Source organism: Sphaerodactylus townsendi, linkage group LG08 (genome assembly GCF_021028975.2).
Source record: "Sphaerodactylus townsendi isolate TG3544 linkage group LG08, MPM_Stown_v2.3, whole genome shotgun sequence".
NCBI classification, from domain to species: domain Eukaryota; kingdom Metazoa; phylum Chordata; class Lepidosauria; order Squamata; family Sphaerodactylidae; genus Sphaerodactylus; species Sphaerodactylus townsendi.
Window position 1 is genome coordinate 72,202,523 of NC_059432.1, and position 23,408 is coordinate 72,225,930.

The following is a 23,408-nucleotide window of genomic DNA, read 5'->3' on the forward strand; positions in this document are numbered from 1 at the left end:
GCAGAACTGGTACAAGGTAAAAGGTGAAAACACTTAACCCTCTAAGCCTTAAACTCTATACTTACCCAAATTATATTTAATTAGGGTAGGCTAATAAATGTTGAAATGTTGCAGCATTTAACAGTCTATCACAATTTTAATTCTAAGAATTGGGACTCTGTCCTATTGTCCTTTGACGTGGTCAAGATGGAATCTCTAGGTAAAGATATAGTCCTTAATTACTTGTGCCTCCTTGGTCAAAAGCTGAATAAGACAGACTTCTTCCTTCTTGCCTGAGATTTCATAATTTCCTCTTTGAGGGTCCATCCCCTCCAGGATCATTTTGTCTTCCTGCTTCAAGGGGAAGAAATTACTATCTAGACTTTTGGCTGTGCCAGTCTTTGATCCTTTAGGTATGACATTACAAGGAGGCGTGAGATATTCCACCTTGGGATATTTTGTTTTTGTTCAGAGCTGTTAGCATAACTAAGAGCTAAAGAGCTCTGCACTTGTGGAAGAGAGATAACTTATCTTCTGTAGTTTCCCTTTAATGAGTCTTTTGTTAGAAAAGAAGCCTTGGGAGTATATTAGAATGCAACCCCCCAACAACAAAATATTGAGCTGGATTCTAGGAAGGAGGGCACTGCTACACAAATAAATACAAATACAAAACCTTTAATGGCATAGAAGAGATGGTGGTATACAAAATATGTTAAAACCAAATGACTAAGACTTACAAAAAGGTTTCACTCTTGATCCGAGTGCCTTAGTTAAAAACCTGGCAACTGACTCAGTAGTGTGGGTATGATGGTCACTGAGCAAGTATGAAACTATATCCCTGTCTGATCTCGCTGAAAATTTCTTCAGGATGGCCTCAAGAAAGGCACTTCTACACAAGAACAATATATATTGCAAGTATGGGTATACCCTGGGATTATAAAGCCAGAATTGCATGGAAGGGAAAATGACAAATTACAGTTTACACCCACCCCCCAATTCTGTGTCTCTTAAAATTTGGGATCAAGATCTGATAGCTGTACTTATTTACTTTTCCAGGCCAAGCAACCAAACACTGGAATTCTATGACACCATTACAGGAACCATCAAGGAAAAATGCCTGAATCCCTGAAACAAATGAATAATTGTTCAAATAGACAAACATTGATTCAAAGGGTCAGTATGTTAGAAACAACTTGACTGCATTTAACACATACATGAAAGCAATCCTCCCCAAACATCCAGACTACCCTGCTTGGAGCAGCTGGCTTAAGCCTTTATTATTTTATTTGTTGGGTGGTGGAAAGTGCTGTTTGGTCACATCTGACTTATTGTAGCCCTGGTATTCCTTGAAGGTCTCCCATCCAAATACTAGCCAACCCAACCCAGCTCAGCTTCTGAGATCCGACGAGATTGGGTTATCCAGGGTTATCAAGGCCAGGGCATTTTATTTGTTAGTACATTCTAATATATTTATATATTGGGATACCCAACCTCCCCCTGTCTCAATCACTGGGGTGAAGATGAAAATACATTTTTAAAGGCCCAGAATTCTGCTTAAGTCTTAAGTCAGTCTTGTTCAGTAGAGTTGCACCTTTCTAATTCATACAAAATAACAGGTTTAGAAGAGTGCAACTTTGCTTGGGGTGGAACTGTTTGTTGCAGCTTCCTAGGGAATGAAATTATATGAGCTAAACTACCTAAGCTCAGGCGTAACATTTTGGAAAGCACCTTACTAAGGCTTAGCAAGATCTTTGAAGGAGGCCTACATGCAAGTGATCCAATTACCCAGGTTTGTCAGATACCTTTTCACTAACTTACATAGTGCTGAGGTCTTGTACTCTGTGATCTAGCAATATATGTTCAGCAAGGTTTAGTTTGATAAGCTTAGGGAGGAACTGAGCTGTCTGACAAAGGGTTTTATTTGGATATAGCAAGCTCTGCTCTTGGACAGCTTGCATGAATTATCAATACCGCTCTTAAGGAAAATCAAATCCAGCAGTGTGAAACAGTGGTTAGAATACTGGACTAGGATCAGGGAAACCCAAATTCAGATCCCATTCTTCCATGAAAACTTGCTGGCCAGACTTGGTGAGATGACAGAGGACAGGTGAGGTGACAGAGGACAGCAGGATGGATCTGGGTAGAAAGAGTGAATTACTTATGTGGTAGACCAGTTACAGTCTGTTTGAAAAAGGCTAAGTAGCATGCTTTCCCCTGTACCTGGAGAATTACTGGAGAAGCTAGTATTGTGAAGGAGGCTGTGAAGGCAGAGGATCATGAGGGGTAAAACTATCTTAAACCCAAAGGCAAAGATTATTCCCTAATGCTTCTAAGATCTTCTTTTGTTCTGATCTTTGCTGCTGGTCAGCTTTTCTGTGTATGTGTAGTGTATATAAAACCTTTTCAGGTTCTCTTCAGTTGTCCCACCCTGTCCTTCTTTAAAATAAATGAATATCTAAACCAGGTTAGGGGACTGAGGTGGCCCTCCCATTCACTTGTTTGTTCTGTTTTGCCTCACATAACCACATAAGAAGTTTTTCAAAGTTAAACACATAAATAGAATTTTATCAAACACTTCAGGGGAATAGGATAGGAGGGAATATTGACAATAAGGAAAGAAGTAATTCTATATACAAGTATGAAGTTGTTTTCAAAGTTCAGCAGAAATGATGTTTGCTTGATTGTTAAAATTTCAGTAGGACAGAGTTCTTAATGTTTTAAAATGTGATAAAATAAGACAGACTTTCAAGCTAGCACCCAGAGCTTCACATGTTAACTCTGATGCCTGTGAACTATATGGAAAGGGGTATTCTCCAAACTTCCTTTCCCCTCAAAAGTCCTAAATTTTAGGAGCACTTCATGGTGTTTAAAGTAAATGCTTCTAAAGAACTAAGGATGAAAATTCGTCTCTTCTGACCAAGAGAATGGTCCCTCTCAGATACAAACTCTTTTAGTTCCCTCAATTCTACCACTGTCCAGAAGATGAATTAGAAAAAGAAGAGTTTGGATTTATACCCCACCTTTCTCTCCTGTAAGGAGACTCAATGTGGCTTCCAAGCTCCTTTCCCTTCCTCTCCCCACAACAGATACCCTTGTGAGGTACGTGGGGCTGAGAGAGTTCTGAAGAACTGTGACTAGCCCAAGGTCACCTAGCAGGAATGCTGGAGTGTGGAAACACATACGGTTTACCAGATAAGCCTCTGCTACTCATGTGGAGGAGTGGGGAATGAAACCCAGTTCTCCAGATTAGAATCCACCTGCTCTTTACCACTATACCACGCTGAATTAGTTCTGCTCTTAATCTGGGCTAGGAATTCTTATCTCTAGAGTAGGGTCCATTTTTCCCCAATACTCTCTTCTCACCAACACTGGTGATCTTTCACAGACGCATCTGATCACTCTGGAACTCAGAGCTGCACTCCTTCTAATCCTGTTAGAAACTCCTCTTTAACTCCACCGACTTCTAGCCTGTCACTCACACACTCAGGCTCGGTGAGGGATTAACATTTCACATTCAGGCTTTTCTGCCTCTGTCTACTCTTTAGGCCCATCACAGAGGATCTGGGACCTGGAAACCTGACTCATTGCTTATGGTCAGTGTGATGAGGTGCTCTGGAGGGCTAAAGCAGTTAGGCTACTGTCTTTGGGGGTTGAGGGTGGGTTCTGCCCTACTTGAGGCACCAACATTTAATATTACACAATAGCTTTCAGACTGGGACCTCGGATATCTGAGACCAAAGGATCTTGAGGTGCAAATAATGCATGTCTCAGTGAGGGGAACACTAAGGATAGGGCCCCTGCTGAGTAACTGGCTGTTAAGGTTAAGCTGCAGTTGCTTTCATTTCTTTCTTTATTCTGTGTTGGAGAAAATCAGAAGGAACAGCCAGCATTTATGGCCATGTTCCATGCACACCATTTGGGAGAATTGCTATGAAGGTCATAAAGTGAAGTTCACACACAAATGAGAATGCAAAGACTTCTGGATGTACTTAAGTTTCAGACAAAGTGATAAAAAGCAGTTGTGGTCTGAATGACAGTACAGTACAAACTTAAACTACCTTATGCATTCCCAGGAGACATGGATGGTTCTGCACTCTAGCCATTTAAAATTACACTGAACAAACACAGTATCTGAAGGTCTTATGTTAGCTGAGAAAATGAGGAAGCAGATAAGATTACTTGTAAAGATGTGATTTCCTCCATATATCTAACTTTGGGTAGAGCATTAAAAAATCAGACTTTTTTTAGAGGCAGCAAAGCACACAAACACTTCATATATTTCTTAGGAATCCAAAGCCATTACGTATCTTCAAACATAAATTGGCCCACTTAGCTTCTCTTACAGTAACCATAAAACTTATTAGATTAATTCTGCATTTTCAGAAGCATTTATCCCTTGTTAACATATACTATTTTTCTCAATGTTGTGGTCTCTGTAGAATTACTGAGATATTCAGTGGGTTTGTGCAACTTTTGAATGACAAAACAAATGTTTCTCTTCATAATGCTACTCTCTCGCTTTTTTGGTACTGGGAATTACATGAAGAGAGGCCCAAAGCCAGTGATGGCGAACCATTTCGAGACCGAGTGCCCAAACTGCAACCCAAAACCCACTTATTTATCGCAAAGTGCCAACATGGCAATTTAATCTGAATACTGAGGTTTTAGTTTAGAAAAAATGGTTGGCTCCGAGGCAAAGGCGTTCCTCCCATTGGGCAGTTGGCCAGGGCACCACCTTGTGAGGGGCGCAAAAACTGCAGGTTCGTTTGTGGGATTTTTTGTATTTTCAGTGTTCTTCCGTTTTTGACCTGCAGAGGGCACAGTGTTTAGGCTAGCAGCACCAAAATTTCAGGGATGTTTCGGGAGACTCTCCTGATGCTATCACCCAGGTTTGGTGAGGTTTGGTTAAGGGAGTCCAAAGTTATGGACTCCCAAAAAGGGTGCCCCATCCTCCATTGTTTACAATGGGAGATTATAGGAGATGGGGCTACATCTTTGAGGGTCGATAACTTTGGACCCCCTGAACCAAACTTCACCAAACCTGGGAGGTATCATCAGGAGAGTCTCTTACTGATACCACCCAGGTTTTGTGAAGGTTGGCTCAGGGGGTCCAAAGCTATGGACTTCCAAAGAGGGTGCCCCATCACCCATTGTCTCCAATGGGAGCTAATAGAAGATGGGGGCTACACCTTTGAGGGTCCATAACTTTGGACCCCCTGAACCAAACTTCACCAAACCTGGGTGGTATCATCAGGAGAGTCTCCTAAAGATACCCTGAAAGTTTGGTGCTGCTAGCTTAACAATTGCACCTCTGACAGCAGACACTCCCCAAATTTCCCAAGATTTTCCTTTTAAATCCCCCCCCCCCCTTTGGCATGGATTTAAAGGGAGAATCTGAGGTCCCCAGTTTAAACATTGCAAGTGATGCTGTTTCAGGGTGGGGAGAATCAACCCCAAAATAGCATCACTTTCAATGTTGTTTAATCTGGGGACCCTAGATTTTCCCTTTAAAGTGGATTTAAAAAGAGAATCTGGGCTCCCTAGTTTAAACACCATTGAAAATGATGCTGTTTGGGGGTGGATTCCAGCATCACTTGTTTAAATTAGGGAGCCCAGATTCTCCTTTTAAATCCACCTTAAAGGGAGAATCTGGGGTTCCCAGTTTAAATAACATTGAAAGTGATGCTGTTTTTCCCAATCAGGGGGACTGGATACAAAACCATAAACTGTTTTCATAGCAGTAATAAAACATTTTGAAAGCATTTTGAAAATGTGTTTTAAAAAATTATTTCTGTTGTGTGGCATGGCCTATTGCTGTGTTCAGATTTGTGAGTTGGGGCATTTTCTATAATGTGATGGTGACTTTGAATCAACCTGGTGTAAAAAATCATTGCTTAGTCACAGTGGAGGAAGGTGGCTGCCCATGGGGGGGGGGGGCACCAAACTCCAGTTTGCTTAGATACGCCACTGGGCGTAGCTACAAGGGGACCGGGGGGGGGGGGTGCGTGTTGCACCAGGCACGCGGATAACCTCTCTTAAGACACTGTGGTCCTTGATTAATTTTTAATTCTCCTGAGTTTTGAAAAAGATCTCTCTCCTGAGCAGCTAGTGACGATTAAGCTAAGAAATAGATGCAAGAGTGCTTCCATATTAGGGAAGGCCATCTGAATTTTCTCCTTGTATATACCGGTCTGGATGAGATCAGACAGTGCTCTTCAATAGGCCTACGGCTTTATCTCATGTGCAAGTGAAAGTGCAAAAGTTCATCAGCAATTTTCAGGCCAACATCTTCCAGGGATGCTTCCATCAGTAGTTCAACATTTTTTGAATTTCTTGCTTAATTGCTGTCAGATTAGCAAAAAGGGAAAACAGTTGTACAGTATCACTGTACACAGTACCGCTTCTTCTTAAACTGACTTCAAGTGCATGTAGTATAGGAATAAATGATTTAATCTTAAACTTATCTCCTGAAGACAGTTCATCTAAAGCATCAGGATCAGGTGCACATTTTCTTGCCATTTCCTTTCTCTTTGTCTCCTTGTGACAGTACTGTACTTAACATTTGGCAAGGTGGCTTTTGCTTGTTGCTGAAGTTCATCAAAATCTTCTTTCATTTTGTTTTAAAATCCTTAAGTGAACTGTACAAACATGCACAAGTACTCAATAACTGTCCTGATTTCTGAATGGCTTTGCTGACCCTGTGAAAATAACCTAGCACACAGGTTCAAAAATTCTGCTTCTTCCATTTTCTGCAAAAGGTTGTTATCTTTAAGCTTGGTGCCACACTTCTCATTAACATCAGAGTGCAAATGACTGACAGCACCAGTGATATTAGCACTGTAACTTTCCAAAACAGCTTCTGTGGCTTTTGTATGTGCCTCCTGCCTAGTGCCTGACAAATATTTTGGCACTTTTGACTGAGGCTGCAAAAATGATCTGCGCATCTCTTTGTGGAGAATGAAAAGAAGGTATAAACTTCACTGATAATACCAAAACAGTTCACTGCATCAAAGCAGTAGTCAACAGTTGAATGGCCCTCCAGATTTAAAGAGTGACCAGTGCATGAAATAAATCATGACATAAAGCATTGAATACATGGAATTAAAAAATACAGGCTAATAGCCAATTAATATAAACACAATCCTTCCTTCCAGTAATACGTATAAAAATCATCATACCTGGAATATTAATGTTAGTTCATAACAAGGTTGGAGTCCTTCTGAGGGGAACTACCTGCAGCTTCAGGCCCGCCAGTGAATCTTTTCTTCCTTATATGGAATATCCAATTCTTTAGCTCCCCTAATGGATGCAGGGTTATGCAAGGAAAATTACTGAAGGGTTGTTTAGAGACTACAGTGCATTATTACAGAATGTGCAAGAAAGGCCTATGAGACTGTGTCAGAAATATTATACACTTTGGCCAGAGGCCCCCTAAATGGTGAGGCCCTCAGCTTCAGCCTGCCTAGCCTATAGATCAGTGGTGGCGAACCTATGGCACGGGTGCCAGAGGTGGCACTCAGAGCCCTCTCTGTGGGCACGCGCAAACAGAGTCGCCCCCACCCTCCCACACACATCTAGGCTGGCCTGGGCCGCTGGCCTCGATTATTAGCATTAAACCTAAGACCTAGTTTTGGGGAAGCAGTGTAGGTAACCCTGTTAAGCACTGTTAAACCCCACTGATTTTCATGCGAAGAACTAAAGCGCGACCCTTTACCTGGGATTAAGCTCGGTTGCTGGCAATGGGGCTTGCTTCTGAGTAAACCCTCCTAGGGTCGTCATTCACCCGTTCGAAGAGTTGCACGGTTGCTTCAAAGCAAAGCCACCAACTACCACCAAGCTTACTCCTGAGTAACGCACGCCTCTGAGCCAACTGTTTTTTTTCTAAAACCTCAGTATTCAGGTTAAATTGGTGTGTTGGCACTTTGTGATAAATAAGTGGGTTTTGGGTTGCAGTTGGGCACTCGGCCTCGAAAAGGTTCGCCAACACTGCTATAGATAAATCTGGCCCTTGTAACAGCTACTGTTAATACAAAGAAAGGTGGAAAACCCACTGCATGTTTATCTTAAAGCAAATATTTATTTACCAATATGTATACAATTTTCCCCAAAGGAGATAAAATAGTATACACACATATTAAAACATTCAGTTGCAAGCACAGCAAGTGAACAAGACAAGAAACAAGACAAACAGCCACCTTCAAACCCTTTCTTAAATAGTTTGGCCTTGCCGAGCCTTCTAAACAGGCCCTACTTGATCAATGGTCTCAGAAGAGAATAACTATGCTTAGAGCAGAACTGTAAAGTCTGCTCTGTGCTTTTGATCTGTGGTCACTTTCGCACTCTTAAGAAGCCATTCATCTTACAGATCTGGGCTTGAATAACTGGCAAAACAGGAATGTTTAGGCAGCACTCATATTAGTACACTGAGATTTGAAACAGGGCAGCAGTTATTGCTCTCTTGCTGTGCAGTTTTCCTTGCTTTTACAATCTTGTTTTCGAAGAAGATTGTAAACCTGTATGTTGTATCACATCCAGCAGATTTAGGGGCCTTGTCATTAATTCATAACATGGCACAGTGCAACGAAAGTCATAGGATCACTAGTCATGTTTCAGCAGAGCCAACAAATGTCCAGCAATGTAATAAGGGGACTTTTGGGTCGCACAGATCTCTTTTCCAAGTTAGGGACCTACAAAGGAGAGGGAATGTCTGAGACCAGGTCGCCACCATCTTATCCTTTGATTTGCTGCATGGAAAAGGAAGGTTGACAATGGGAAAGGAAGAAATCCTAAGCTGTCATCAAGGGTAAGAGCTTTCCTCTCTGCATCCAGGAATGGTCTGGAAAGTGAAAATGGTCCTAGAGCAAATCAAGCTGAGCAGCCCCTGATACAAGCTAGCGTTGCCAGGCCATTTGGCTATGATCAGAGGTGCCAACAGCCAGCCTCCACTTACCCATTGCTGCCCTGACACTAATTCCCAGGGCCAGTGAAGGGTCTGAGCCAAGCAGTCTCTTGGGCACTTGCACAGTTGTTGAGGCTTGGCTCTGCTGTACTCTTTGCAGTCATTCGCCCTCTAGGACAGTGGCTGCTGGGAAAATTCCCTGTAGGTTAAAATGGCCAGTCTGCCGCTATCTTCAATTCATTTATAAAGCACAACCTCTAGTTCCTTTTCTAACAGAAAAGTTAGAACTTCATTCTTCATTCATGACTTCATTCAATTGAGGGAGAAAAATCCGCTTCTTTTCCATGTTTTAACAGCCTCAATAGTGCAACACAAAAGTCCAAAGTGCAATTTCTCTCAACCCTGTACAAACTTATAACAGCAGGACACACCTTTCCACCAAAATCCTATACTTCAAATTTTGGAAGCCTTTTAAAAATCTACTGTACATCTGAAATGATGTAAATAAATCATGTGATAGGATTGCTCTTGTAGCCTGAACCAGACATGCCTGGGCAAGGGCACCTGCCCCACATCCTCTGGCGAAGCCTGTGACAGTGTTACTCACCTAGGGCTGCAATCCCAACCCAAGAAATGACTAAAGTGGGATTTTACTTCTGATTTAGTGAATGGCTAAAATGGGATTTAGTTCTGAATACACTTGTTTATCTCGAGCAAGCCTACAATTGCTTACCTGGTTATCACCATCCTACTGGCCTGCCACTAGTGCCATTAAAGAAGTGGGGGTCTTTAGAGCTGTGCTTAAGGATAATGAAGCGCTTGTACCAATAAAAGCAAAGGGGTGGCGACGAACTAACGTGGAGCAAAAGGGGGCCTCCCTCCCCCTTCCCACTCTTGCCGCTTCCTTCTCACACGTTTCCCTCCCCCCCCCCCCCGCAGGTGTTTCCAGCTGGCACCTGCTGGGTGTGGAGGAGCAGCAGCAGAGCCGCGTGGCCGCCTGCGGGAACAGCTCGTAGCAATTCTGGCCGGGGGGGGGGGGAGGGAGAGAGGGAGGGTGGGTGGGTCCCGCGGTGTTCTGCCCCACCCTGCCCCTCCCCAACAGCAGTGGGGGCTCTCGGCCACCCAGGCGCGCCCCCCGCCCCTCTCCCGCAGCACCGCATTGGCTTGCTGGCCACTCTCCGCTCCAGCATGACATCAGGGTAGCCGAGAAGGGGCCAGAGCGCATGCGCATCTGTTCCGGGCGGGGGAGGCTGGCCGGCGGGAGGGCGGGTTCCGGAGTCGCTGGCAGAGATCGGAGCTCGCGCCGGCATCGCCGCAAGCCCTCAGGTGCCGACCCGGCGACTGCAGGCTGCGCCCCGCTCGGGCGGCTCCCCCTGCAGAGCTCCGCGTCCGCTGACAGCAAGAGCCGCCGCTGGGCAGGCAGGCAGGGCGAGTGCCGCCGGCCGCCCTCTGCACCCGCCGCCGCCCTCCTGCGCCTCCGCTGCCCAGCCCTCCTCTGCTCCCGAGCAGCCCTGCCCGGAGCCCGGCACCATGACTACGGGAGGAGACTTCGGGAACCCGCTCAGGAAATTCAAGCTGGTCTTCCTGGGGGAGCAAAGCGGTGAGTAGCCGGGCGCGGCCCCTCCCGAAAGGAGCCGCTGCAAAGGGCGTGCGCGCGCTGGGGCCACTCCGGTCGCTGCGGCAGGTGCCCGCAGAGCCCCGGTCATGCCGTGCCCGTCGCGGCTGGCAGGCAAGCAGGCTCCTCCGGTGGCTTCTTCGCAGACCTCTCGACACTTCCCAGCTGATTGATGGGGACAGGCAAGCTGTGGTACCAGCCAGGCTGCAAAATTGACCGGGCTCTTCCTTATCCCCCCCCCCTTTTCCGGGCAGATCGCAGGTGACGGAGAGCGGGGGCTCTTGCCCATTCTATTGCGGCCTCTTCTGTCCGTCTCCCCCTTGCCCCAGATTGCTGTTTCGCCCTCTGATCTGCTTGGGCAGTGGGGGCATATGCATGCCGTTGCTTAGCCCAGGAAGCAGGAGGCGGAGGTGGGAAGCTTCCAGCCAAGGCGTTGCAGGTTCCGTTACCAGGAGAACCCGGAAAGATCAAAGTCTGGGTGTGGGGCCGGAATGCCCGGCTGGGGAGGCGTAGCTACTGTCTGTGGAAAGGGCTCCCATTGTGTTAGGGGTCTGCTGATCTGAGGGCCACAACCTTTGGAGAAGAAGTGGGGGGATCTCCCTCCAGTTGCCCCCCCCTCCCTCCTGGCAAGGTAGTCTGCAGATTCTGTGAGTCGATGGATTTTTCTGGACCATCACCGGGTCTGCCCTGGGGAAAGGTTTGCGCAAATAAAGGCAGAAGCCCGGCACTGAAGAGAAGACACACCCTACTGCTGGCCAAGTCTCCAAGCACTTCCCCCTCCCCCCTTGCCAGCTGCCTATTAAAAACCTAGCCGCCAGATAGATACCTTCCTTGCCTCTCAAGTCAGCAAAGACAAGCCAATGGGAATCCTCCACCAGAGACATTCACCAGCACTCTCCTCTGACCCAGCAGGCGCCTTCGCTTGCTGCCAGAAACCTTTCTTTCTGTACAGGTGATGGATCTGTTCTGTCCAGTTTGCAGGCCTAAAAGAAAGGAGTTCCAGTGCCTAATCTCCCTTTGTTTTGTGGGATACATTTGATTATTTGATTTTAAAGAGGTGTTCCCCACCATATGTTCCTGCTTCCCACACATCAGAATCTGTAATGTGTGAAGTCATGACAACATGTCTCTGAACATGTGCAAAGCGCCTCCCTCCCAACCACTCCTGCAGAAGCACACTTCGGAAGGGAGGGAACAGTTTCTGCACTGGAATGGTTTAAAGTAAGCCTGAAACTTTTGGTGCCACGATTGACAGAAATGTAAACTTATACATAGTAAAACAAATTAAGTGAGCTTGAATCCTCAGGCTGTGACTTGTAAGAGATCAAACACATCCAGTTGTCAGTTTCTAAAGCTGCTGATCATAAGGGTGCAATAAAGACATATTGCTGCTTCTTTACAATTTAGCACCGCCAGCCTTCTGTTCTCACTGGCCAGTCCCTTCCCCGCCCATCTCTATAGCTGACAGCAGAAACAGGTAGAGCTTTGCTCCATGACATTGTCTGGAGCTGCTTTAATTTGTATTTCGAGATGAAGTTTAAAAAAAACAATTCCTGTCGCGTATATCTCACTTTGTATTAAATTGTCTAACAGGGATGGCTGTCCTCAAAAGAACTCTAGAAGCCCTAAAATGAATTGGCTGTGAAGCTGGTTTATGCTTGCTGTATAAACATGACCCTGATTCCTGAGGCATGGCTCTTTCTAATGAAACTACAGTCATAAACATATGCTGCAAGTGATGTAAAGCCCTGGGTGTCCTCCCTTCACTCTGAAAATGTTGCTTCTGTATACCGAACCAGGTCATTGGACTGTCAAGATTAGTATTGTCTACTCTTACTGGCATTTGCTGTCCAGGGTTTTAGGCAGACGTCTTTCACTGGAGCCGCTGGGGGTTGAATCTGGGCCTTGGCATGGCAAAGCAGAGGCTCTCCCACAGAAACCATTTTCCCTCCCCAGTGACTGTCACTGGTTCTCACACCTTTTGGAATGGGACCCACTTCTAAGCTTATAGAGGGGAAACACTTGCCAAGTGATGTTCCCTTCCTCAGCATAAAATGCTAGCATCTCACATCAGTCAATATTGAACAAGATGGTGTTTTATTTTTCATCTTCACCATTTATAAATATGAGTGAGAAACAGGGTGTATGGCAGGATCATTTTGAAAATGTTCCACAAAGCCTTCCGGAGCCCAGCCTACCTCCTGGATTTGTGATCCATTTGCAAGAGATTCCCCACCCACAGAGTGACAAGTACTGTACTAGAAAGTAAGACCAACTCAACTGTGTGGGACTTAATTGCAAGTAGATGCAGTTCGGGTTCTGCTGAGTGGCTGTCTCTAAGTAGGAAAAATGGTTTGTTTTTAAGCAGGCCTCTGCATACAGATTTTATCATCTCCAGCAATTAATTTTATGCTGCGGCTTCAAATCAAAGAAGAAGAATTCAGTGCCAATTCTGTCCTGGTCTGTTAATAGCCATGACAGACACAGCATTACTTTATTTTTCAAGGATTTTTTTTTATCAAGTTGGTTAATTAAAATCGTGCTATGATTGCCATGTTTTTTAGCTTCCCCCATCACTGTCTCTCTTTGCCAGGATAAGCTCTCCTGCTAAATTGCTGGTATTGTCATGCTGCTGTTAGAGGCACAAGCAACAGAGCTAATAAAAGTCAGCAGCCTTGGTTACTAGCTATGTTGAGTTCCCAAAGGAAATACAGAGAAAATTAAAAGAAGGAAGAATCATTTCAAAACTGGCTTCCTTACCTTTATAGGAAATGAAATTGTATGCCCCATACAATGTCTTAAAACACTACCTGCAATAAGAAGGTACCATTAGAGCAACAAGGTTGGATTTTGATTTCTTAAGGCTGGTTGGCTGGAGAAAAAGAAACATAAAATATCCATGTGCAGCCTGGCCCTAAAATGGCCCAGGAAAATAACAAAACTTTGTTCCGTAGTTTTTTTTTATCAAAGGATGCCTTACAATTTCCCCCAAACTTTGATTTCACTTGCAAGGAAAATAAAGTGCTCCCTCATTTGCCATCCATGCAGATAGAAAGAGTAGGTCAGTGCCCTTCAGCCTTTTATGCCATAAAAGATCCATAAAGAACGAGTATAAGAAATATTATTTTCATAACTAAATTATATATCTTAAAATTACTTATAATTGAAATGTTGATTAATAATCCATAAAATATTTACAACCCAAACATTAATGGATTGTCTTCTATTATGAAGTGGCACACATGAGATCTCACAATAAGTTGTGTGGGACTGTATGCACACAGGAGCATCCTGTATAGTTCCTTTAGTGCACTAGCATAAATAAATGGATCACATCCATATCACATGCATCTGTTCGCCTCTGTTATTTCACTTTTTGAAAATATTCCTATGAAGCCCTTCGGAAGTGGTAGAAAATACCATGAAGATACAGCTGACCTTGTAGGGTTTTCAAGGGAAGAGACATTCAGACATGATTTGGCATTGCCTGCCTTTGCATAGCCAACCTGGATTTCCTTGGTTATCTCCCATCCAAATGGGAACCAGGACCAACCCTGCTTAGCAGCCATAATCTAATGAAATCAGGACTGTTTACTCCCATACAAATCTTTGCCTGTCATTCCTTTCACATACTTGGGTACTTTAGCATCCCTCCTCCCCACTCCATATACTGAACTTAAAGATTTCATTTTATTTTTTGAAGAACCAAATTTATTACCATTCTCCTGAGCCACATTAAGTGATATTGTGTGGTCCTTCACCACCCTATTTAAGATGCTAGTTGGATGGCATTTTCATATGGAGCTATGCAGAAACACACACACACACACACACACACACACACACACACACACTGTTCCTTGCTCCACTTAATCCTTTTCAGCACCTAGTCAGTGGAAGTGTCCTTCAGCAGGAAAGGAAAAAGTAATGCCCAAGTATCAGAGAGTGAGCCATTTCAGAAGGTTGCAGCAAAACCAGAAAATATTTTAGTGATACCTTGACAACTAACTGATTTTTATGGCATATTTGTAGCTAAAGCTAACTTCATAGGTGTCACACATTTAATGAAGGGGGTTCTAGTTCACGTGAGCTTGGGCCACATTGAAACTGTTAACCGTTAAGGTGTCACAAGACTTGTGTTTTGTTTTCTAAATATATGGCTGATCCATGACAATTGAGACAAAGAGAACTTTATGTTTAAAATATGTCTCCCTTACCTGAACAGAGAACAGCAAAGGAACAAATTGTCTTCCCTTGTTTCCTACCCCCTGCCCCCAATTTTGACATGTTTATTTATTTGATCAATAACTTCTCACCCCATTGATTGAAGCGCAGGTAGAAATCTAGCTCCCCTATTTCAAATCCCAGTAGTGTGGGTGAGGAAAGAGGCATATGACACCAACTGCTGTGGGGAAACAGGGGATGCCATACATTAATCAGAAACACATTAAGCCTCAATCAAGAGATTCTGCCCAGTCTGCTCCTCTTGACCATTTCCTGCCCATCTGTGGGAGCAGCAAGTACTTCCTCTCCTAGATTGCTCTTTGATGGTGTGTCACCAGAGCTGTGGAATTTTAATTACATCTGGAATAAAAACTCTGTCAGAGGGAAGAGAGGCTAGATGACCTTGACTGTCACTGCCTCGGCAACTAACAGGCAGTTGCGTTCCAGACAATTACTCTGCTTTTATGTTATTGATCAGAAAGTACCATTCAGCTGGTCAATTTTTTCCATCCATGATTATTTCTCTCATCTTTTCTATACTGTGTCACACATCACCAAAGTATCCTGGGACAAAAAAAAAGACCAAAGCATTTAACTTGGTCTTTTTCTTCCCTTTATTATTTGCCTCTGACCATCTGTGTGGTCAGAAGAGTCTATTGGCTGGGTGTTCATGGAACTCCAAAGAATAAACCTTTGAAATAGTCATCTAAATGTACCTTCTATTTCAGTTATTATCTGTGGTGAATATTGGATTTTTGTTTTTCATAATTGTTATAAATTGGAATGTACCTAAGTGAATCTGAAGTGATAATTCACTGGGTACCTGGTTTTGCTGAATGTACTACTCTGTTGTTTCTACTACCATTAGTGTGTTTGCTACTGAACAGAAATATGCTTAATTATGAATGCAACCTTGTCTATGGATCTTACTGGGCTAGGGTATATGACTAGCAGAAAACATCTTATAATCAGCATGTATTTCCAAATCAGGGGCATCAGTAATGTGGACTGGAGTAGCCATGGAGGTAATAAATATATGGGGCCTTGGATGTCACAGTGTATCTTGGGAAGTTGTGATTAAAATCATAATAGCTGCCAATTTGGTCATTTGTGGCATGTAAGAATAATCCACAGTGAAACAGGCAGATAATTTTTAGTAAACTGGAAAAGAATTTGGTGACTTTTCCCCCTTGAATACATTTACTAACATAGACTTGCCAGCTAAACAGAAGGGGGTGGGGAGGCCTGGCTGGATTTTTCTTTCTTCCTTCTTCTGTTCTAAGCCCTGAACCTTATCCAATTAGGCAGTTTTTGTGCTGGGCTCTGCTAGTAGATCTGCCCCATTCTACTGACCTCTGCCCCAGAATCTAGTGAAAATGCTGGATACACCTCAAATTACTGGCTCCAGAAGCTCCAGTAATTTGTTTGAATAGTTGGTAACCAGTACATTTAACCAGTAAATGGAGCAGTACATTTATTGTGGACTAAGAATCCTTGAGTTCTGCAAATACTGTCTTTAAAACAGGATGATAAGATAATTTTTTGAGTATGATGTTTGCCTCTTTATGCTCCTGCTTTTCATTTCAGAGGAAGCCTCAGATTGCCTGGCTTTTGTTACCATCAGGGGGATTTCCTGTGGAATTCCTTGCCAAATTTTGTTAAAAACTTACCTCTTGCAAGGAATTGTGATTTTTGTTCTGGGCCTTTCATTTATGCAAGGCAGTTCTAACTTATATGATAAACAGTTGTACCAGTGACAAAGTCAGGGTTACCAACCTGCTTGCATGCCAAATGCTTTGAGCAGTTGTTTGGCAAACCATAGTAGTCCTCTGGAGGAAATGGAGGTTTCATCCAGGGTAGTCAGATTGTAAATGTTGTTTAGGAAGTCTATATGAAAACATATGCAGACTGATAAGCACTTTAGGTGAAACTAGCAAAACCACCTGGCTTCCAAAGCTATGTTCTCCCTACAGCATATCCCTTTCAGTAGCCCAAAATATTTAATTGAATATTACTTGGGTTATCTCATAAGAACAGAAGAGTAGCTGCACTATAGACCCATGTTGAATTAGGGTTAACAATTCTGGGTTTGGAAATTCCTGGAGATTTGGGAGTAGAGCCTGAAGAGGGTGGAGTTTGGGAAAGGAGCTCAGCAGGGATGTGATGTTATGGAATCCACCCTCCAGGGGAGATGAGTTCCAATTCTCGAAGAAGTCCAACCATCACCTGGATGTTGGCATCCGTATGTTGAGTCCAGCATCCTCTTCCATGCAATGGCCAGACAGATGTCCTGGGAAGGCCCATAGGTTTGCCATGGAGGCCAAGTCCTGCTCTCCTGTTGTTTCCCTTCCCCAGTAAGTGGATCTCAGACAGTGAAGATATTTAACAGGGCTGTGACAAGTCAGGTTCCAGACCCTTCCATGTAAGGAATGTAGCCTATGTTTCAGGGATGAGTTAGGGCAGAGTACTTTGCAGGGAAGAAGAGCCAAGGATGACAGAACAGTGAGTCAGGTTGTCAGTTTTCTGGGAAGAGTCCACTAGGATTACCAGGGAATGGGAACCTAAACTTAGCATAATCAGAAAAAGGTATATTAGGATACAGGTATATAACCACAGCAGGTCAGAGCTGCTGTGTAGCATCTTATAGAGAGAGACTGGCTACTCTGAAGGGTTTCTATGGGAAGATTGATCCCCGATGACCATTATACTTCTCATTCCTGCCTCCTCAATTATACTTTGCTCCCACCTCCTGATAGCAATGTTTACAGATCGATTCTAGCTTTACGAGCAGAATACGTATTGCTAATCATGCTAATTTGTGGTGTTGTTGGCTATGTGTAATTCTAGGAGGAAAATGAAGGGTTATTTTTAGTTCAAAATTCTGGATTTCACTGGTGTTTTAACTCTGGTGTGACATATTAAGCTTCTGATTATTATATTCTGTCGTTTGAGAATCTGTATATAATTTTGCAGGCTTTCCAATTCTAAAAGGCTTCTTTTGATTTCATTCATACTGAAATCTTCAGATCCACCCCCCAAAAAGTTAATCTGCTGTAGCACAAAGAACATAACTTAGCCTTCATACAAATAATTATTTGAGAGTTAGAGATAATTGGGAACCTTGCTTATAAGCCAAGCACTTTCTCCAGGCTTAAGCTTGGGGAAATTGATTCTACAAATTTGCTGCAGAAGCTGGCTGTGCACAGTGCTAATTGACTAGTGCGTGTAATGTCACCAATCCATCAACACCCATCTATAAAAACAGTTCTGCAGTTTTTAAAAAATGTAATGTGCCCTTAAAGCCATAAACAAACACTTGATTGACTAAGGAATTACTTAAATTAAACAAAAATAAAATCTACTGAAGCATGACATAAATGATATTTAAGTCACTGATAGGTATGCTTGACAACTATATTGTAAAAACAGTGGGTAGAAAGCCTGACGTGCCCCCCAGAGGAAGAAGGAAAAAACCCCAAAGTCATTACTCTTGCTTTTATAATGTAGTTCTAATAAAGCTGAATGATATTTAACCATTATGAGGGCTGTTCTGTTGTGGGAGGACAGAGGAAAAATTGGCATAAGACAGCTGCTTGTAAATGGCTGTTTTGAAATTTCCTTAGCTATAACTCCGATATCTATAATTGGAACTTCAGTATGGCATTAACTCTTAAATATTCCTCAGGATATTTACATGCAGACTAGGTGTGTTGATTTTAATGAAACCTGTCTCCCAAAATAGTGTTTAGGCTCATCATCTGATAGGACTCCCAACTCTCCTGCTAGGTTTACCTGACCTGAGTTGGCAATTTGTGAGAAATGTGGGGGCAGGACCTGTCATACTAGCATTGTGCTGGCACAATGATGTCATTTTCAGTAAAAATTTGGACTAATATCTTTAGATGCTTTAGAACCTTCAAAAACTCTATGGTTTTATCGTACAGTCTTTGTAAATGCAAAAGCATCCACTATGTGCTTCATTCACCCCGCCGCTGCCACTGCCATTACATCCCACCAGCACCTCAGAGGCCAGTGAGAGAAGAGCAGAAATGCTGGGTGGTTTCACTGCAGCACCTCTCACCAAGACAGGAAGATTGCCACTGGCAGCCTTTGCTGTTCATTGCCACTCTGAGCAGTATCAGGAGAAGAAAATATTTAATGTCGACTATGTGTGCGCTGCTATGCTACTTCCAGGAAAAACATGAAAGAGAGATGGGACAGGTCTAGGAATTTCTGGAGAGTCTATTATTTTGCACACCACTGCCCACCACCACCACCCTGGTTACCTGCCCCTGAAGCTCCTGCCAGGTTCCTGTATGTGCAGCTGGGAATTGTACCTGAAATCTAGGAATGCCAGGTCCTCACTTTTGTGCGCTACCTTCTGGCATCCTGTATTGGAAGAAGGGGGGGAAGGGACCTGTGCCAGCAAGCTTACATAGTGATAACTGCTCTAGCATTTTGCATATATCTATAACTATATCAAACCTTAGAGTTTTTGCAAAATTCTAGAGTGCCACCATGACACTCCTGCTTTTTACCAGAAGTTATATAATCCACAGTGTTGTGAAAACCACTTTCTGCTACAATATTTATATGTGCCAAAACTGGGGTCTGATCAGGACATTAAACACAAGACTGCTTTTAGTTATTTTATTTAAAATATTTATAATGCCTTATTTATATAATGTTTGTGTTAGATGGCTAACACAAAGCATAGGAGTCTATTAAGGGATTTAAAAATACATACCAAAATCTGCTGGGACAAGTCCTTCCTCTTCAAATAGAATTGTCTTGCATGTCTTCTTAATGTAGCCAGGGAAAGTGCTCTCTGTACCTACTTCTTTAAGCTATTTCAGAGAGCTTGACCTGCCACGGACAAAGCCTGCAACCTAGCAGTTGCTGTATAGAATGGTTCTAAAAAAAGGCACTTCAAGAAGTGGATTGTCTGCAAAGTGTAGCTGACATGTGTGAGTATATCAGGAGATATGGTTCAATCAGCATGAGGTCCATAGTGTTTCCAGGCAGTGGAAAACCTCTCTAGGTATAGTTGGAAAGTCTATCTTAAAACCACTGGCAATTCCTAGAGTGGACTGACATAACTTCCAGGTTTTTCCCTAAATTTATATTATTATGTCACCTGACTGTAATTGGGTTTTTTCCCCCTCATTACTAGAACCAGGGCAGGAGATATTCTGCCTCTGGTGAAAAAATGGCAAGCATGTTAGACCCTGAATGTCTATAACAGTAAGCATATCAGTGTGGCGCAAGTCACAGCTGACTTAGGGTGATCCCATAAGGTTTTCCAGGCAAGAAGCATTCAGAGGTGGTTTGCCGTTGCCTGTCTCCGAGTGGGCTGAAAGAGTTCTGAGAGAACTGTGGAAGATTGGGGAGTCAAAACCAGTTCTCCAGTCTAGAGTCTACCACTCCTAACCACTACTCCACTTAGTCCTCACCCTTCAGCTTCCATGCAAGTGTTCACACTTCTGGGTTCACCCAAGTTTCATAAGGTACCTGAAATAGGAAGGAGAAATAGAAGAGATCTTCCTCCTTCTTTCTACATATGCTGGTGCAGTTTCACATGGCTTTGGCTACTCAGGACACAGATATTAGAGGAATCTCAGAGAGTCAGTAAAACATCTGCTTAGTTTGCTTTAAGAGAGGGAAAAATTAGGAAATGGATATCATTAATATAATAAATGTATGATTTTGAACTAATTCTCATAAAGAAAACCCTTGCATCATTTAGCTAGTACAGTTTGCTGTATTCAAAATGTAGAACAAGGCAAGCATGCAAAAGCAAACAAACTTGAGCTGTGCTGTTTATAAATTGTTGAGCATAATCAACTCTGATTTTGTTTTTATTTACTTAAAATTTTATCCTAACATTTAGCTTCATAAGGCTCTTAGTACTGCTTACCACAGTAATAATCCTATATAAATGCCTTCAAGAACTAATATTCTAAAAATCTAATAAAATTAACAAATCAATAAAAATGGAGCTGAAGAGATTAAACAGGAGCAGCATCAGTGCAAATACATAACTACACTGAGGCGCAACACGCACATTTTTGTTGAGAGTCTCTCATCTCATTGTAGCCTCCTTTAATCCGCTTCTTGGATGGACACCTGCTGCTGTGATATCCTTCCTTGTTCTGTAATCTTTCAAATGACACAACAGTATAAAAAGCAGATAAGGGGAAAGACTGTTGACTTCAGCTGTTTCTTGCTGTCTGTAACAAACTGGCCAGAATAGTGTTATCTCTGACCTGAATACTGTCACAATTATCATCCCCAGCAGCATTATCTAAAGGTGAGAATAGCAAAGGTGCACGTGAGATTTGTTACTAGTGCTTTGGATTTCTTCACAAACCTTGGAACCCTGTTTTTGCATACAGAATTATCAGAAAGGCTGATCCATAACAGATAAGTGGAACCTCCATGTACAGAGGCAGCATACCTTTGAGTGCCAGGCACTAGGAACAAACAAGGCACAAGGCTATTGTCTTCAGTTGGCCACTGTTACATTAAGCAGACCTGACCGGTCCAGAAAAGTAGTTCTTCTATTAGTACATTGTATGAAGTTTGCCACAATGAGCCAGTTAAAAAGTTAAGAAATTAACTATCCCCTTTCCACTGATTTATCTTAATAATAATTGTTTGCAGCCCTACTGATTCAAAATCCAAAAACAACCTGCAATTCTTGTAATATTTGTATTAGGACCAGCTTTATTGACATACACCGGCATGCGAAGTTTTGAGCTCTCTAGAACTGGATGTTATGAATAAGATGTAAAAAAAAAAAAGAGGTATGGGTGGGGAGGAGAGAAACATCCCAAGCTATGAGTTTAAAGGCCATTTCTCACAATGTAACTTGTGCCTTTAGTTGGTAATGCTTTGCATCCTTATCAGAACTTTTTGCACCCAGGAACAGTAGCTTTCTTCTACTGTTGATTAATAATACGGCAGCAATATGTTATTCTGCTACAATCAGAAATATTAGAGCTTCACTCAAGCACAATAGTCAGGAATATTTAGAACAAACCGTAAAGAGGTGGGCGTAAGGCAACACAATTTAGAACTTTGTATCATCCATCCCAGGTGACATAAATGACAAGAAAGAGGAATCATTCACAAAATGCACCCAAGCTTTGTTAATATACACTCAGTGGGAGGTAGGGTTGCCATCTCTGGGTTGTGAAATTCCTGGAAACTTTGGGGGTGGAGCCTGGGGAGGATGGGGTTTGGACAGAAACCTCAACAGAATACAAAACCACAGAGTCAATCTTCCAAAGCAACCATTTTCTCCAGGGAAACTGATCTCTGTGGTCTGAAGCTCGACTAGTTCCAGGAGATAGCCTCTACCCAGAGTTTGGCTACCCTAGGAGGTAGACTGCATTTTTGTACATAGCAATATATTTCTACATGTTAGTATGTTCACTTCCAACAGTCTCTGTTTATAGGAAAGCAAAAGTATTTTTGTTTAATGGGAATTACTTTTAAGTTAATTTGTGTTGCTGTTTCAAAATAGTAGAACTTGGAATCATCCAGTCTCATTGACAGAAACAGATTATCCAAAAACAGGAATACTTTTTTGTGCAACTAGCTTGAGTTGGCTTTTTAAAAGCTTCATACAAATTCTTGGAGGGAGAGTTTTTGCAATTATTTATTGAGGATATTTCTGAAGTGTTTTTCAGGTGACTCTCGCAACATAGTGTGTGAAACGGTGAGATAATGCATCCTAACCTTTAAAGTATCACACAATAAAATTAATAACTAAAATAAACCATAAAGGAGCTTAACCACATAGTAGGGCTAATTCTCTAAAGCGAAATAACATTATTTATGGAACTCTATAAGAGAAAGCCAAAAGAACATGGGGGAGAATTCATGGGGGAGGAGGGAAGCTCCAGAAGCCATGATGGGACTTCCACATTCAGGAGAAGTATATCAGATGTTGAGAGCAAATGGAAAATCTGTTTGCCTTTGTGCCCTGCTTTTGAGCTTCTCAAAGGAGATGTTAGATTAGGTAGACTCTTCATCTATCTGGCAAGGTTTTATTTATTTCCCTTTTTGTTTATTACCCTGATTGCCCCCATTTCCTTTGGTAGTGGATAGATTGGACAAGTCAGACTATTGAATTGACCTTAAGGAATGCCATGAATTGCATATTTCATATCTAAGCTGTGGGTCACTGGTACTTTATCACTTGGGTTACCAACCTCCAAGTGTGGCCTGAAGTTCTCCTTGAATTAAAATTGATCTTCAGCGACAGAGATCAGTTCCCCTGGAGGTTAGAAGCTTCAGGAAGTGAACTATATGGCATCACATCCCCACTGAACTCCCTCCCTTCCCCTCCTCAAACTCTACCATCCCCAGAAAGCGCCCTCAAATAGAACCAGAGTTCAACCCCCACTTGCTGGGTGGTCTTGGGCCAGTTACACTCTCAGCCTAACCAACCTCACAGGGTTGTTGTGAGGATAAAATGGAGGAGAGGAAATTATGTACCCCACCTTGGATTCCCACTGGAAGGAAAGGTAGTGTAGAAAGGACATAAATAAATATCCAACAATTTCCCTAGCTGGAGCTGGCAACCCAAATTGCCATCTTCCCCCATTTTCTTTTGTTGGAAAAGTCCCAAATGAATCAAGAAAATAGGCCATGTGTCTAGAAACTTATTGTGTATGGAAATGC

At 42.8% G+C, this 23,408-nt stretch overlaps 1 protein-coding gene across 1 annotated transcript in view; it reads left to right on the plus strand.

The window, feature by feature from the left end:
• The first annotated feature begins 10,123 nt into the window (after nt 1-10,123).
• The window catches only part of RAB6B (RAB6B, member RAS oncogene family), a 58,105-nt gene continuing 44,820 nt past the window's right edge, over nt 10,124-23,408 (plus strand). Inside the window, exon 1 of the mRNA XM_048505569.1 lies at nt 10,124-10,478. Within this exon, the coding sequence (XP_048361526.1) occupies nt 10,409-10,478 (70 nt within the window). The 5' untranslated portion in view covers nt 10,124-10,408. The remainder of the gene's footprint in view (nt 10,479-23,408) is intronic.